The sequence below is a fragment of the Temnothorax nylanderi genome, unplaced genomic scaffold (genome assembly GCF_030848795.1).
Source record: "Temnothorax nylanderi isolate EJ_2023f unplaced genomic scaffold, tnyl_v1.0 TNYL_tig0015_pilon, whole genome shotgun sequence".
NCBI lineage: Eukaryota > Metazoa > Arthropoda > Insecta > Hymenoptera > Formicidae > Temnothorax > Temnothorax nylanderi.
Genome location: NW_027249077.1, coordinates 1,899,982 through 1,916,883, shown reverse-complemented (window position 1 = coordinate 1,916,883; position 16,902 = coordinate 1,899,982). Strand labels below are relative to the sequence as shown.

General features: G+C 43.3%; 1 protein-coding gene and 1 long non-coding RNA gene across 10 annotated transcripts in view; one reads left to right on the top strand and one right to left on the bottom strand.

Annotated features, from left to right (window-relative positions):
- LOC139768345 (uncharacterized) overlaps positions 1 to 2,472 on the top strand; it is a 107,996-nt gene extending 105,524 nt beyond the window's left edge. The window contains exon 7 of the long non-coding RNA XR_011717337.1: positions 1,833 to 2,472. This is a non-coding gene — a long non-coding RNA (uncharacterized lncRNA). The remainder of the gene's footprint in view (positions 1 to 1,832) is intronic.
- LOC139768339 (uncharacterized) overlaps positions 1 to 16,902 on the bottom strand; it is a 391,369-nt gene that overhangs the window by 95,470 nt on the left and 278,997 nt on the right. For all 9 annotated transcript variants that reach the window (XM_071698423.1, XM_071698422.1, XM_071698420.1 and 6 more), the window contains 2 exons: positions 11,235 to 11,340; positions 744 to 862 (listed from right to left, as the gene is read on the bottom strand). In XM_071698423.1, the coding sequence (XP_071554524.1) occupies positions 744 to 862; positions 11,235 to 11,340 (225 nt within the window). The remainder of the gene's footprint in view (positions 1 to 743; positions 863 to 11,234; positions 11,341 to 16,902) is intronic.

Sequence of the window (16,902 nt, the reverse complement as noted above, 5' to 3'; positions counted from 1 at the left end):
GGGAAATATCTAAGGGATTACTTCGGCATACCTACGCGTAGAAATTTCTCCAACTACCGGCCTTAAGAAGGCACTCCGGGGCAGCTTAGAAGGCTTCTTACGAGCGCACCAGCAAAGAAGAGAACGCGGGGAGATACATCTACACGTGCACACACATACACATACGTATAACGCACACTTGTACGCGAACGATATACCTGCGTATACTATTGCCGAAGTGGAGCGTTGAGAGGCTTTGATGAACATAATGAACGGCTCAGTACCGCGAGCACGAGCGTTTTCCTTTAAGCTCTGGCTCGAGTGTTGTTCTCGTTATTGTTTTATAGCATGGGGAATCCGTAATATGCCCTATGACGCTTAAATCGAGAAAGAGGAGGAAATGCGAAAAGGTAAATAGATCTGTCCTGTCAATAACGGCGGGTAGAAACGCGAGAATAGCTGATCGAAAAGTGGAGAGCTAGACTTGTAATAAGATCGTAGTAATGAATACGCTTTTTTCCCTAAATATTGCTTTCCATGTGCGTTGAAAACGCAAAACAATACTTAGTCAATATACAGCGATTTTCATTCGTTGCTCTGACATATGATTCGAATATAGCGTTGTAATCTGGTTAGAATAGTTCTCTGCTGTCAGAGAATTGCTAATCGTACAGCTACTAGCTGAGAGCTTGTTTCATAAAATTTGACATATTCGCAAGTGCACCGCTAATTCTCTGATGTGAAATACTCTAATCTGTACTCACAGGTGGTCCTGCCGTTTGAACGCCTTGCCGCACATCGTGCACACGTATTTCCTCTCGTCGCTGTGCGTCAGTTTGTGCTTCGTGAGCGCCGATGCGTTGTTAAACACCTTCCCGCAGACCTGTAACAGAGAGAAACAATCTTCGTTGCAGCAGCGATATGGATGAAAATTACACGTGGCGTCTGTCGAATCGCGGCTACGCGCGATTACATTACCACCTGCCAGTGGATGCATCTCTCTTGATTACGACAACGTAGCGGAAACTTCATTGTACACATATTTGACGGAATTTCTTTTTCCCTCGAGTGCATTAGCGACGCGCGAAGAAGAGTCGGGCGAAACTCTGTTTTAAAACTGCGCGACAAAAATTGAAGCATGGCCATGGGTTTCAATTAGCATGCATGACCGCTGTGTAAAGAACGTCGCTTTATGACGGATATTAGAACAAGTGATGTGGCATGGCTATCGCGCGACATATGAACGCGAATCTTCCTCGTATTCGTGAGCTTATCGTTGCACGACGAAACAATTGTTATGTCCAGTATCGGCGATAAGAATAAATTCACAATTTCTGAACAACGATAATCGAAAAGCGTTTTTAACGTGACAAGTCGTTGCGCTTCAAACAAAAAGTATTTCTTATTTGTTCTATTATGCATTATATGCTCAATCTCGTTCAATATTTTAAAAGCAAAATACAGAATAATTACAAAATCTTTTTCCAGCTTTAAACTTTCATAGCTTCCGCTCTATACTATAAAATATTTTATAAAATTAATTTACAAAAGCATCACAAGTGAAATTTAGTGAAATTTAATAAGTATTAAGAATAATAAATGAATATATTAAAAAATAATAATTTTAAGAATAAATATATGTAAATAATAAAATTCTTAAAATAAATAAATGAAAATAAATTCATTTATCCTATTTAATTTTGTTTTTGTATACAAAAAACAGAACGGAAGTTGTGAAAGTTTAAAGTACAAGGATTCTATAATCACTCGATATCCTAGGAATTGATAAGAATATCCAGTTTTTTAAACATTAAGAATATAACGTGGAAAACGTATTCTTTTTTGTGTTACAGAATTAAATTGGTTATTCTCGCCGCAAAATACCGAAATGGAGCAACGATAGCGAAAATTTCATGGCCGTTAATGCTTCCCTGATAAACGATGCCATTTTCATCTGTCCTAAAGAATAAGAGATCGCCAGTATCACCGCAATACGTACGTAGAAATTACTCGCGGATTTAACACCGACCACATCGTGCCACCACCAGTCCCGGAGATGGTATGCCCGTTAAGTATGTGGAATTAGGTTTATTATACGCGCCTCCGGGTCGCGCACTATTTCAGGAACTATTTCAGGAAGCCAAAGGCCGAGGAATTGAATGCGGCCAGTGTTCCACCCGAAAATTCAATGCCTCGTTCAAATGGGCGACGAGTTCGCCGTCGTGGAAAATCGTGCGAATTCCGCGGGTCCATGAACGACAGGAACGATTAACATTACCAATAAATTTGCCCTGCGTCTTTCGTCACCGAGCCTGTCTCGGCCTCTCGAAATGCCATGCATAATGTAATGACGCAGTGTATCATCGAACAACATTGGCAACACCAAAAGCAACATGATTAAAATGCTAAAATAAATATACCTCTCTCTATTAACATTATCTCACAAAATAATATCTGAGATTCAAGTATAAACTTTACAACAAAAATTAAGGAATCCATATAATTGTGATATAATTTTGAAACTTTTTAAGACCGTTTATTTGAATAACGTAAGATTAATCCGTAAGTTAAATCCGAGTCTAAATAATTAATTTACCATAAATGATCTATCTCCTCTATGCTGTCGTAAAATTGATAGATATCACGTTCTTGTAAAATAAATCTCAATATTCGCGCACTGCAGAAAGAAATTACGAAAAACGAACAAAACACATTGATCAGATCACACTTCGTAAATGCATGGGATCAATAATGCGAAAGGTACAGAACGCCCGCAACGTGGCTAAACTCGCTTTAATGGCCTGCTCGAGGAATCCCGCGGACGAGATTCGGAATATCACGTCTCGAGGGCATCGGGAATTCGTCGTCACGTCGAAGGATTCGCGGTGCCGGCGCCGGCGCCGCGGCATTAAGCCGAAATTAATTTCCAATGCACCTGCGGCCGCCGTCGCGCCACGTGACGACGCGGAAAACGTGCGATAGCACGATTCCGGGCCTCCATTATCGGAAAAGTCTTTTCCGCTTCTCGTTTCGCTGTTATTTCCAATCGTTCGATAGGCACGGGGGGGTACATGAATCCGCCGGTGATTCCGGTGAAACGAAAAAAAAAAACCGAATCCAAAGTCGCGAAAGAATACCGTCGCTTCCCTGAATGAAGGAATTTCTTTTGACTTTTGAGAAAAACCGCGTTTACTTAACGAAAGAGGAAGGAGGCGTAAGCGTATTGTCGATTGTATTTATCACATTATTTGAAGCTGTTGATTTTCACAGTCACATGCGAAACAAGAAGATAATATACAATTCGATTTTTTATGTACAACAGTAAAATCGAGCAAGACGTATGTTATTTCCTTGTTTATCGTGAGGAAATGGAACGCTGATAGAAAGAATAACTCTCCAAGTAACTTATTAGTCACTTTATTTCTTCGAGCAGTCAACGGAACGTCTAGTCAGTACGAGAGCCTGGCAAACACTAAATTCGTGGATGGGGGTAGCGCGAGACGGTGAAGATACTGGGACTAAATACAACATAGATCGTCCTGTCGATAATACAAATCGTACAACGTAGATGGACTAGAAATTAAAATTATAAAATTCTTACTCACTCTTATCATCTACGTACTTCGGTATTATTTAAATATAAAAATCGTGGAAGTGATGTAGACAGTGACGCTGGCTTTTCGGTAGAAAAAAAATGAAACTTGTTGACATCCGGCGGAATACGAACGTCCTGCGGGATCCTCGCGAGCACTCATGTGAAGCGATACTATTTAACCATGAGCCACGGTTGCTATGACGACTCACGTATAGCTTAAACGGTACAGTCTGTCGGCAAACATTTGCCGGGATCCAGCAAACAGGCAACAAATTCCATTTCATGAAGGAACGAGCGTACATAACGAACGTTCTCGAGAAAACGAGAAGTACCCTCCAACATGACAGAAGAAATTTCCGGGCCATAGATAGAAAAACTTCATGTCGCCTCCACTACCGAGAGCAAATCCCAGATTAAAGAAAAAGGTATTAAGACGTTCCTGACGCGTCGCGGATAATATTGACCGAAGACGTGAAGCGGACCGGCAGGGGAAGAGATAAGGGAGGAGGGGCGACGAGAAGGCAGGGGCGCAGATAAGAGGACGTGAAAACTACGGAAAAGGGAATAAAAAAAAAAGAAGGGAGCCAGAAGTGACACAAACGCAAAGACTTGAGACGTGTAGAGATGGCGGCCGTATATATTCACGAGGTGGGATGAACGTTTGCGCACGGTCTCGTGGAGGTCTCGCAGGAGCCGAGGGATGAAAAGGGGCGAAGCGCCGAGGGAAAGGGGGAGTCGTACTTCTGGCTCCTAAGCAGAAAATCTAATTTGCGTAGCTTAACTCCTAAGGAGCTCCAGATGCACGGACGCCAACACACGGGAGTTTCAATTTACGAGGCGAGGACCGAGACCAGGGAGAAAGATGAGAGAAGCTGCTGGAGTGACGGAAAGGCGGTAGTAGAAACGGCAGATGGCGAGATGGGGGATAAGACAGAGAAAGATAGATAAAGAGGAGGAGAGTAAGAAAGTGCAGGAGAGAAAGAGAGAGACGAAGATTCGAAGGAGGATGTTGCGGAGAGAGTCTCGACGAGAGAGAGCTCAACGACCATGGGTACGGTCTTTCGCGTCTCTCGCCCATCATCCTCGTGCCAAAACCCGTATCTTCCACCCCCTCGACGCAGACCCTCTCCTTGAGAGCTAAACAAACATCATTACTCCTGGCCTTTCTGGCTACCACTATCTTTGCCAACCCGCCTACCTCCTCCTCCCCTCGCCACGATCTCTGGCCGCACTTCGTCTGTACACGATGGTTCTCGGTCGTCGTCACTTGGCTCGCTCGCGACTGCAGCCTGTAGCGCCGCAGCCAATGTACACCGGCCAACATCGGGCCCTGAATACGTAATCCCGCGGGTGGTAACATTGATACTTCGTTAAGAGGGAACCTCGATGGGAGAGAGGCGCGCGGGAGGACATTTGCACCGAACCGGTGGTCGGAGAGGCAACCACAGAGCGATTCGTGGTTTAAACCGGTCCCATCAATCGGTCGATCCGCTTAACAGTCGTTCCGACCAACCGCGTCCATCGCGGCCGCTCTCTTCCAATGAGATGAAGTACGAGTATGAGGGACCGGATGTGAAATCGCGCGTGTCCTCGGCGAAAGCTCCGGCGGATGTTACATTCTGAACTTTCGAGGGAATTACGAACGAGAGGATTTCCGTCGAGAGCGGTTATCATTCACTCTCTGGGCTCTTGCTCGTCTCAATGATGCTCGATTCAATCTAATAACTGATTTGAATCATGTCTCTAGTAACCACGGAAATGAGGGACGAGCGACTGTCCGCGTAGTTGCATAATTTTCTTAACTGCGGTAAAAATATTACGTGTTATTTGATTACAATAAGATGACTATCATTTAATTGGATCATCTTATTTTGAAAATGTACATTGTAGGTGAAATAGTTTAGCATATATATAATTCGTATTACACACAATAGTGCGAACATTGATATCTAGCGAAAAGAAGAAAGGGAAGGAAAAAAAGGAGGACAAGAGATCATTTCGTTATATGAAGTTCGCTAAAGTGAACAGTCGTCGCACACGGCTCGTGGGTAACATGCATCTGCGGTTTCATTCGGTTAACGTTTGTTCCAGCTAACCACGTTCGCGTCCCGTCCCGAGTTTTCTTCTAACAGGGCCGGGGCTGGAAGCGGTAGCGTAACACCCCGAGGGGACGAGGCCACTGGGCGAATGCAATTTGTCGCTTCCGGGCAGGCGAATCTTTTAAAGAAGTGCATCTTATTACCAGCAACCGTTAAGAAGACGAGAAACTCACGCTTCCGTAAATAATGAGGAAGACAGCCTTCGCGAGAAGGAAAGACTCGGTGTGCCGTCGTTGCTGCTGATGCTGCAAAGAGACAAAGGCCCCGGCCGCCATGATGGCGCAGGAGGATATTATTCTCGTTTGAGGCAAAGTAATGCACGAACGGACTACGTTGCTAGGAAAAAGGACGATGAATGGAATGCAGGAAATCGCGTTACCGCTCGGGATTTCCATTGTGTCGCGAAAGACGACCGTACCGAGTCGTTCGTTTACCAGCGACTTCTCGCGAAAGACAGACGTAACAAGGGTAGTGTAAGTGGAATACTTCTCTTGCGAGTATTCACCGAGCAATCATAAAAAAAATATCAACGTTATAATCAATCAGACCACAGATGGTTAAATGTCAAAGAGAGAAGATCATTATCCTTACTCATCTTTGTCTCGAAATAACAAGCGTTATTGAACATAAATAAAACTGCTTGTTTACGACAATAAATTAATATATCGACATTCACAAATAATTGATATGTATTAGGAAAAAATATATAGTATTTTCTTAAATTATTGTCTGCAAGAAATTAACTTCACGAAAATAAATCAAAACTATCGAGCTATCAAAACTATCGAGTCTATAAAATACGCAACGGGGCTCTAAATGGAAATCGTGGACACATTGCGAGCGATCAAAAAGAACTTTATCTCGATTCCTTATTTCGATAGGTAGAAAAAAAATTTACAAATACTTCACCTCTTTTATCAGATAATACTATGTTTCCTTCGTATTCAAAGCAGATCAATTTCGTTGCACGGCGAATTCGTGACGCGCGTAGTTCTCGTCACCAGAAAACGAAGCCTAGTCCCTTTGTCGCGACTAAAGAGATACGGAATGTAGCGAAATGGTAAAGAGCAGGATCGACAACAAGAGCAACGGACTGGGGTAGAAACTACGGCGTAATGGGGTGAAGCTGCACGTAGATCTACCAACAACTTGGGTTGAAGTCGGCTTAATTAACAGCTCGTGTCACCACGAATGTTGGAAGTACATAGGTATCCAGAATAACGGTCACGTATGTCAGGATAGTACATGCTCATGTGTTTGCACGAATTTGGGGATTACATTGGCCCGTTTTCTCGAAGTATCTTTCAGCCAAAAATACAATGTTCGCGATAACCAGATTGCAAGGTCACTTCGCAGCGATATCGTAGAAAGATAGCGAGATGAAAAGATAAAAAGCAAGAGAAAGTAACTAAACGACGGCGTTAAATCAAAAAGTAGAGTAGCGGTTTAATCAACGCGAGGGTAACGAAGAAGTCATTTAATCTTGTCCGGGATTAATCATAATTTCGTTGTATAGTATCCCACGCGCGCGCTTTTAGATTATCGTGTATCACTCATATCATCTATGCTTTTCAGAGAAAAAAAGTCCATTCGCTTATTAAAATTATCGCGGAAGTTTCCTGACTTTTCGTGATGTGTGTACTGTCTGGTCTAATTAATTAATGATTTAATGTACAGTTGACGAAGCGAGAAATCGATCGATCGGAGAGTTCATCAGCGATTCCATCATCCACGTGAAACCCATTGCTTTTACACGAGTGCGGATTAAATAATTGCAACAACAATAGCTCCCTCAATGGTGTATATAGCTAAAGCACAAATTAAATTCTCATATGAAACTTAACAAGACTTCGGATTTATTAAATCGATGTAAACGCGTTCAAATTTGCCGCAAATTATTTTTAGCATAAAGCGCTGCACAAGCAGAACGATTAATAATCGCATGCATTATTCTTTTCCATCCCGCAGATTTTCAAACTTTCAATATCATCATACCCGCAATCTGCTGTGTCGTTATACATGGTATAAAATACCCGACGCGTTGCGTTTGAATTATTAATTAGCACGCACCGGTGCTGCGTCCAGCGTAGAGATGATGGCATCTATGAGAGAGGCCGGGCCACGCCACGCCACGCCACGCCAACGGGGCTCTAAATGGAAATCGTTGATGCATTGCGAGCGATCATAAGGGTGCATTAAAAAACTTTATCTCGCGTCGCGCGGCATTAATCGACCGTCTCGCGCATAATGCCGTGCGCGATAATTGGCGCATAAATTATGGCGGTACAGAGCCCGCCGTGACGAGGAAAATTCCACGGGCGTCCTGTAATGAATAACGATCAATTTCCGGCGAGACAGCCGAGCGTCACGTCGGACGCTGCTGCAAAGGCCGCTAGCCTTCTCTCTCCTCTCTCCCTCTCTCTCTCTCTCCCTCGCCATTTCCCTTCTTTGCTCCCTCTCTCTTTCTCTCTCTCTCGTTCGAGTACCACCCCCTTTGGATCGCGGCGATATCCGAGAGCCATAATCGAGCTGAGGCGGACGGGCTTAATTCGTCGCTAACTCGATACATCGACAAGGCTTGTCAACAAGTCAGGCGGACCGTCATTTAATTACGTAACAAGGCACACCAGGACGAGGGGCCATCCAGGCATACGCGCGGGAGAAAGAGAAGAGATGAAACGACGAGAGTACGGGTCAAAGGGGACGAAAGAGGAAGTGGCAGAGATGAAGGAGAACGAGTAGCGAGGATGAAAGAGCAAGAAGCTCGTGCGACAAGGAGGGATGCTATGTGAAAAGGGTGGAAACGAGAGAGTATGACGTATGATCCTCTAACAGAGGAGAACGGGGACGAAGTGAGATAGAAGCGAAGGATCAGTCGCAAAGACAGTGGATCTGTGGAAGAAAGGGCTTCCTTCCCTTAAACAGTACTGCGCGCATTCTCATCGCGAGTTTAAAGATGGCTGCATAATTCTCGTCTTACTGAGATTAAATATACCAAGTAAATAAGATTTCTCCGAATCGGGCCAACATATCTGACTGCTAAACTCGCAACAAGAATACGAATCTACGAGCTCAAGGAGCAAAGTGGTTTTCCTCACAGTCAAAAGCTCGGAGCCGTATATAGACCGCGCGATGTACGACGAGGAGAGGAAAGCGGATCAATCAGCGAAGGTGGCGGGTTCTGAAAGGGTTAGCTCCTAAATACCACCACGAGGCACGCCTAAATCGGTCGAGTGTACAGACGACGAACGGGGAAAACGCGCGCGGGGGAGTATCGCGTTCGTGTGTTACATCACGGGGTGCCGCCGTGTTTGCTCTGCCTGCTCGAGGCTCGCGCCGGCGTCGTCTGAATATTCAACAGCCTTTCCACACACGGCACACGGCACACGGTCACGACGCCGTGCTTGCACGCGCGCGAGCGTGTACCGCGTGTATAAACAGTGCCGACAACCGCCTGGCACTTTAGCGCCGAGACCGTTGCGTCTTAATGTGGGTCACAAGGGGGTTGGGCCTCGGAAGAAGGAAATTGAGCCGCGCTGAAATCAAGGCTACCGCGCGCTGCCATTTTGCGCTGTCGTCACGTAGAAATAAATTGCAGTCACGTCAATTCGAAATCGGGTCGATTAAAGTTCATTTCCATTTTACATTTATATATCGGGCAATACGCGCGGAAAATCATCATGTAGAAATACCATGGATGATATAAATCGATAAAATTGTTTATCGCGCTCCTAATTTGAATTGGCAGTGATAAAGGAGATATGCAGAGAAACCGAGTGTCTAATTTCTTCTATTTCGCTGGTATCAAATTAATTCCGCGTCCGAAATAATAAAAAAAATGTTAAATTGCGATTCGCAAATAAAATAGGACGCTACAACGCTGTAATAATGAATTCTCAGGATGTGCTTCGCGCTTAGTGTCGGAGCCTGCATCTAATTTGCTGCGCTTCAAGTCGGAAAGGAAAATAACTACGCCATAAAAAAGTTGTCTGAAGGCACGGACGTAACGCGTCCGTACGGGTCCGTGATAAAGCGGGCTCGAAGGGCCGCCGTCGTAAAAATGCCGCGTGCGTGCGAAAACTCGTACGGATTGCACGTCACGGATGCGAGAGCGCATCCCCGCGCGTCGTGGCTTTCCGCAGCGAGCGCGCCGGCGCGGAGCGGAAAGTGGGTCAGCATCGTTAGCGTTCGATGGCGCCATTTCGACTCGTTCCAGCCGCGGGCGAAAGGGACGGAAAGGGGGCAGACACACGGGGGTAGAGAATGGGGCGGGTTAGCACGAATTTTGCGGCCTCGCGCTACGGTTTTCGAGCACACCCCCGTGGTCATCGATCGTGGTCGTCTAACTCGATCGGTCGCTAACGAACCGTCGCCTCGTTCTTCCCCGTGAAAATGCTCTTTGTCGCTGCGTGCTTTCGAAAGGAAACTAACTGTTAAAATGGAGCACAGCGGGGAAAAACGTCAGAGAGAGCCGTTAAACAAAACGCAGCTTCGATATACTTTCGCGATGCACGAGTAATTAAAGAACAGCGCAATTATCAATTTGAACCGCGCGGACCAGCTTCCGATTCGCACACGTAGTTGAACACTATATTTCAGCAAACTTTAAATCAATTGACAGAGACAATTATCTAATGTCAGTTTACGTACAAGCGCGGTACGTTCTCGTTATTTCCGCGGGTGATTTCAGATTTAATTAAAACATACCGGTAAAAAAAACTGCGCTCGTCAAGAACGTAGCTACATTATGCATACACGTAATTTAAACAAGCTATGCGTATATATGTACACAAGGGAATATTTAAAAATAATGTTCCCGGCATGACAGTATAATTAAGACTATCTGAGTAATTTTATTAAGGTAAAATGAGGGTGCGCGCCACGCATGATAATTATTGATAATAGAACGCAATTTTTTTTCTACCGAGACAGCTCATTTAGAATTAAAAATTGCGAGTAGCTTTAAAACTCTGTGATTGTTGAGCAAATAATTAGTAAACAAATTTCATTATGCAAAAATATCTTGTCGAAGGCCGCGCGATCGCTATGAAGCGCGCTCGAGGTTGTCACGGCAGCTGGATATTCTGATTGATAGTAATTGCATAAATATTCTTGATGCACATATGAGCAATCGTACTACCGCTGCGGAAGAGCCAATTTGAATAAAATTCGAATGACAATCTATCCCGCTCATATGTTACAAATCACATAACAAGTGCCAATATCGTTCCATCAAAATTATTAATGTTCCTGTATAACTATATTTAAATCATAGCAAATAACATTAACTTCAACCATTGAAAGAATACAATTTAGAAGAGAACAAATAAAATTATGGAGAATTATAATTTTAATTCTCTATAATTTTAATAAATTAACTGCTACAGAAAAAGCTGTTAGATTATACGTAAGATAGAAAACACTTTTTCGTTGAATTAATTTATCAGCTCAATTTCATTACACTTTCGGCTAAGACCCCCCACGTCTCATTCGCAAGAATTTCATTTCTCTCTAAAGTGCAATAATTCATCTCGTCGCTTCTTCATCGCTTCCTCACTCACCTGACACTGCTGTGGTCCCTGCCTGTTCGGCGAGGAGGCCTTCGGTCTCGATTTCTTCACTCCCAGCTTCCCAGGATCACCGCCACCGGCCCTCGATTCCTCGCTGCTACCTGAAATCAGAGATATAGAACCCGTTAAATTGCCGTAACGCCTCGACGTTCGACGAATCGAGAGACAAATCGATGTTGCTCGACTAGCTCGCGAATTGCCGAGGAGCAAGAGTCGTTTCCTCCGGACGCTAGATTGCTTCTAAGCGGTCTCTCTCCTCTATCGTCGAGGACTGACAACTTTTTGCGGCGACGACGCCCAAGGTTCGCTCATCCCGCAACGTTTCTTCCGCGCCCCTGACATCACCTCCTGTTTCCCTCCACGTCGTCATGAGAGACGCGAGGTAGCGTCTACAAGACTTCGACGTATGGAAGATTGATTGCCTACCGTGTTCTTTTTGCGCGCGACCTGGGATATACTTAATGGTCGATTGGTCTGGTCGTCAACATCGATCGAGCACCAACTGTGTCGTGGAAGAAAGGATCTCGAGGTAGGGCTTCTCGCTAAAGATCACGTGAGCTTCCTTAACGAAAAGCCCCCTCCCCCTGTTTTATTGGGGACCATTGTCTTTGAAATGGTATCAGACAGCATAAACTCTTACAATTAGAAAACTTCAGTATCGAAATCAATAATGTTAATATACCATATCATTTATGCTATAATAAATTTATTTCTTTCCGCTGAGAACACTCAATGGAAGAGAATATTGACAAGAAGAATTTAACTTATAAAGAATCGTAATGCATATAAATTTTATATGATGCAGAAATATCTAGAATTTGTAATCACAAATAAATAAGCGAATAAATATATGTATAACAAACATATTAAACTTAAAATCAAAATATTCTCTAATCCGCTTATTGAATATTTTTTGATACGCTTACTGAATGTATCAAATAAGAATGTCTATGTAATCGTGTAGTGTTTCAATATCAAATAACACGAATATTGATAAAAAAAATTTCCCTTTAATAATATTATGAAACCATAAATGTATCCATTAATATATCGTATAACAAAGTTTTATTGCAAAACTCAACAAAAAAATTTTTTAAATAAAAAATATAGGTTATCTCTCAATTAGTCAACCATTCGTTATTATTAATTACATTAGCTTAATTATTCATCAATGCATGATCGAAAAATGTTTCCGATCGATTCCGACTCCCGGTTACAGAGAACAGTATCCGTCTGCAATTTACCTCTGCAACGGCAGGGATGCTTGTACGTCTCTACGGGTCGTCGTTACCGACGTGCAACATCTGCGATCATCGTTCTCCTCGCCGTGCTTGCTTCCTTGCGAGGCAGCTAATTAATTATTGTTTCAGAGCTGCCACTGCCGCAGCGGCGCTGGAAACTCCCGGTGCACTATTTACACAGCGCCGACTGCAGAAAAAGATGGGCTCGCTTAGTACAAAATTATGACTCATATAGTTGCGCGAAGAATGAAGGTCGACGAGCGATTTTTCCCCGGCGCAATTTTCGTACGTCGTGGGAAATCAACTGGGAGTGCATCTAAACGGTATCTGTCTCACGTATAAGTGATTAATAATCACTGATTATATTGCGCTATATTTCACGTCGAAATAATTATGCAAAGGAGTACACACGGTAATCGGTTAAGGCACATGCATAAATCAAATTACATATAATTTTCTATCTTCTGCCGAGCAGAAGTTTGAGATTCGAGCCTTTACACAAAAAATCACAATAAACGCATCTTTTTTTTTAAAAAAAAGCTTCTGCTCTTTTTGTGGAAAGTAAATAGATAAACAAACAGAAAAATAACGTAAAAATAACAAAGTTACTTTGAACCGTATTTATACTTGGCGCAATATCATACTGATTATTGAACTCTCGCGGACAAACAGGATTTATCCATCCTACTGATAAAACGAGAACTCTCCCGTTGAAAACCGGGCAGTTTGTATACACGGAAACCCTTTACGGTGGATGTTTCTCGCTCGTGAGTTTTGCAGCATCGCGTCGTACTTCGAAAATCAGCTGGCGAGTAAACAAGTCTCTTTTCATCAGCTTCGACGGACGGCGCGGCCGTATTTACCGGAAACTCATATAGTCAGCGACTACGAGCGTAAACATCGATGGTGCACGCTTGTACGACGGAACTTTAATAATTTTGTCTTCGATCCCAGCGAGAAGGTGCAACGATGACGTCGCGCTGCGCCGCAACATCTCGCTCGACCATATTCACTCTTAATAGATTTCCCCCCTCTCTCTCTCTCTCTCTCTCTTACTTTTCTTCTCTCGCTTGGCGCGGCAATTTAATAAATCAACGAGCCTGTCTTCGATGGGCCGGCAACACACACATGCACACACATACATACTCAGTCGAGTTTGATAAACGGCGGCTTCTCTCACGGCCGAATAATTTGCCGATCTCGATACGCGAGGCTCATCCGAATTCGGCCGCGATGCGGAATTTCAGGCTTCGCGACCGCGATTACGTTCGATAAATTCTTCATCGATTTCGCGGAGATCGCGAGCGAGCGCGGACGAGTGGGTCCGCCGAATAAAGCGAGTAAAAGTTTGTTATCAGCAAAATCGCCCGTGCCCGTAGATAGCATCGCTCTAAATCATTGTAGCCGGGCCAGTCCGCGCTTTCTCTTTTATGTGGATTTTCTGCAACGTGGACTGCAACCACAATGCGATCAATCAAATCCGTCAGAAAATCGTGACTCACGCTCAGCCGAGAATTGGCGTTCCATCAGAGCAGCGCGTTCACAATGGTATCAAAAGATTAGATTGAAATGGTAATATGACGCATGTTATGGCTGCGAAAAAGAGTCTCGTGTAGTAAAAAAAAAACCCTCTGCAAAATAAATAGTTTCATTATATAAAACGGCGCGCGTTCTATAGCAATTTTTCCCCCTGGCGCTAATCGTCGTTGCCGACTACGAATTTCCAACTGTTATTCAATTACGATGCTATATATACAACAGTTAGTCCGACGTATGCACGCTCATTGTGAACGCAAGGTGTGAGCCGCAACCTGGGATCCCGCAGCATAGGGATGCGTTTGTAATTCCATTTACCACATAAGTGGATGGCGCAACGTGCAGATGGCATGCTTAATAAAGTGTACTTAACCGAGTCGAGGCTGAACCGCGCCTCGACCTGGCCTCGATTGCATTCGCGTTTCGTGTTTCCCTCCCCACCGGTATTCGAACCTCTGAATGTCTCAGAAGGTGGAGTGCATCTCTCGCCACGACAACTGTTCATAATTGCATTGCCAATTGTAATAGGCATGTATCACGCGCGCGTCAGATGTTTCTTGTAAAACGTAATTACGTTATTATTAAAGATATCCAACATCGATATATTATATAATTTTGTGGTCATTGATAATCAATAAAAATTTCAAATATTCTTAATGACTCTAAAGATCAATATCTACTCGTTATATTTGACATTTTAGGGTCTTTAGAAGCATATATTTTATCGGAGATAGGATAATATTTCCTGTAAAGATTAATTTTAAAACGGCATGAAAATTCAGTAGACGTACATAAATCAATCGGCATTGAAGTTTCTGAAAGACGGAAGTTAAGTTAGAGGGAATTAGATCGTTTTCGCATGCGGATTGCGTAGAAAAACTAATAATCGCGCCTCGACTTTCTGAGATTCTTGATTCGCCAATAACAACACATCTGCATAAATAACGGAGGACGCTTCGCAGCTACGACTCGTCCCAATTATACTCGAGCAATCGTCAATAATACCGCGCGCCACTGGAAAACAAACGTGGCCATGACTGCAAATAATTTCACGCGGCTGATCATACTACAAATACTAACAAACTCGCATATGCGTTTGACATTCTTGGCGGTCTGTCGATGATCGTAAGATCATCGTGCATTTGAATCCCTGCCAAATTGACGGCGACAGACACGGTCTGTCGTTCATAAACTCGTAAACATAATTTGGCAAAAGAATAGTATTTAATTCTAAATTTTAAGAAGCCGTACTGTTGGATTATTTTTCTTCCAGAGTTTCTGTAGTGAACTTCACGTGAAAGAAAATATTAAATTTATTCTTTATTAACTGTCATGAAATACCCAAATAAGAAAAATCGATCTGTGATCGTGTGAAGACCATAGGTTTATATACAGCTCATAAATTATTCATGAATTTACAAACTTCTTGAGAAGATGAGAAATATTAAATGTTTAAAGCGATACGTATTAAATATATGAGTCAAAGAAAAAAAAGCATAGCTAAATATCAGAATTGTAGAATATCAGTATTTATATCAACGCGTTTAACATCTCCGTTATTTTCGTGCTCAGGCAACATCATACGATATAAATATCAATTAGAACTGAATATGAGACTTCAAAGCCGCGGAAATCTCGTGGATGTGCTATTACTTCAAGAAACGGCGTATCTGCAAATGCGATTACGACCGAGAGCTCCCCACACGCCTAAATGATTCTCCCTTCTCGAAATCCCGCGGCTTAGAAAGTGTGGAACGGGTCTACTCGGCGAACGTGCATAATTGCACGTTCGGCGTTGATCACATCGGGGACACGTTCCGTATACAAACGCGCGGTGTCTAATAAGACAAAGCAGATCGTATGCATAAATCCCTGCGTAATTTTCCGCGACGTGATGAAAAATTTACACTCAGGCGCTCTCGATGCGAAGACCGTGCGTTATGTCATGACGCGAATTAGAGGATAGTCAAACGATTACACAGTTACAGATAGTATCATTATTGTACGTCCATTTCATCTACATATTGTAACGGATATATTATAATGGATTCACCATTGTTAGAATTATGTAGGCTCGCCTGTGAATCTGACTAGTTCCATCTTCTCCCACTGATAATACATACAATAATCCCGAGATGTACGTTCATTATCAGGGTATATAACAGAAACGCTTTTAATTAAAGCTTTAGGCAATGCTATTGTCCGCTATAATTGTATACAAATTATATCCTTGACAATTTTCTTCGCAAATTTTACATCTTCTCCATGCGCAACACTATTATTGCACGCTACTCGTGTACGGCGATTGGGCCTAGATAACAGGAAGCTACACAGTATAACGCACGATCCATATTCTACGACATGCGTGGCTTCCCCGGTGGTCGGGTGGTCGGGTGGATCTATCGGGATTTACGTTCGTCCAACAATGGAGCCGCCGCCGGAAAGAGGGCTCGCGTCGACGCGGCGCGGCGTTTCAAGGGGCAGAAACGAATACGAGAGTCGCGCGCGATAAGGTCGTAACAGAGATGACGAGCGACGTTGTAGAGAATAGGTAATCTCGACTGTCGTAATTACCGGGCGCTGATAATGCCTTGATTGGTAACAGGCATTAGAGGATAGGATCTAATTATGCCACGCTCTATCGTTCAAATCTGATCGCTTGACGGACAACGGTTTTCTCCGTCGTGTCTGCGATACCGCGAACTTTACAGTTAAAATCAATACGCGTGCGCGTGCATCAGTACATCTACTAAAGGGTTAAAGAATCCAGCGAATATTATCAATAGCAAAATACTAATCCATCAATGTGATTACATGTTAAGGATTGTAATTTGCGAATCTCAATTAGAGAAAGTCTATTTTCGATCTCTACGGAGCGATAT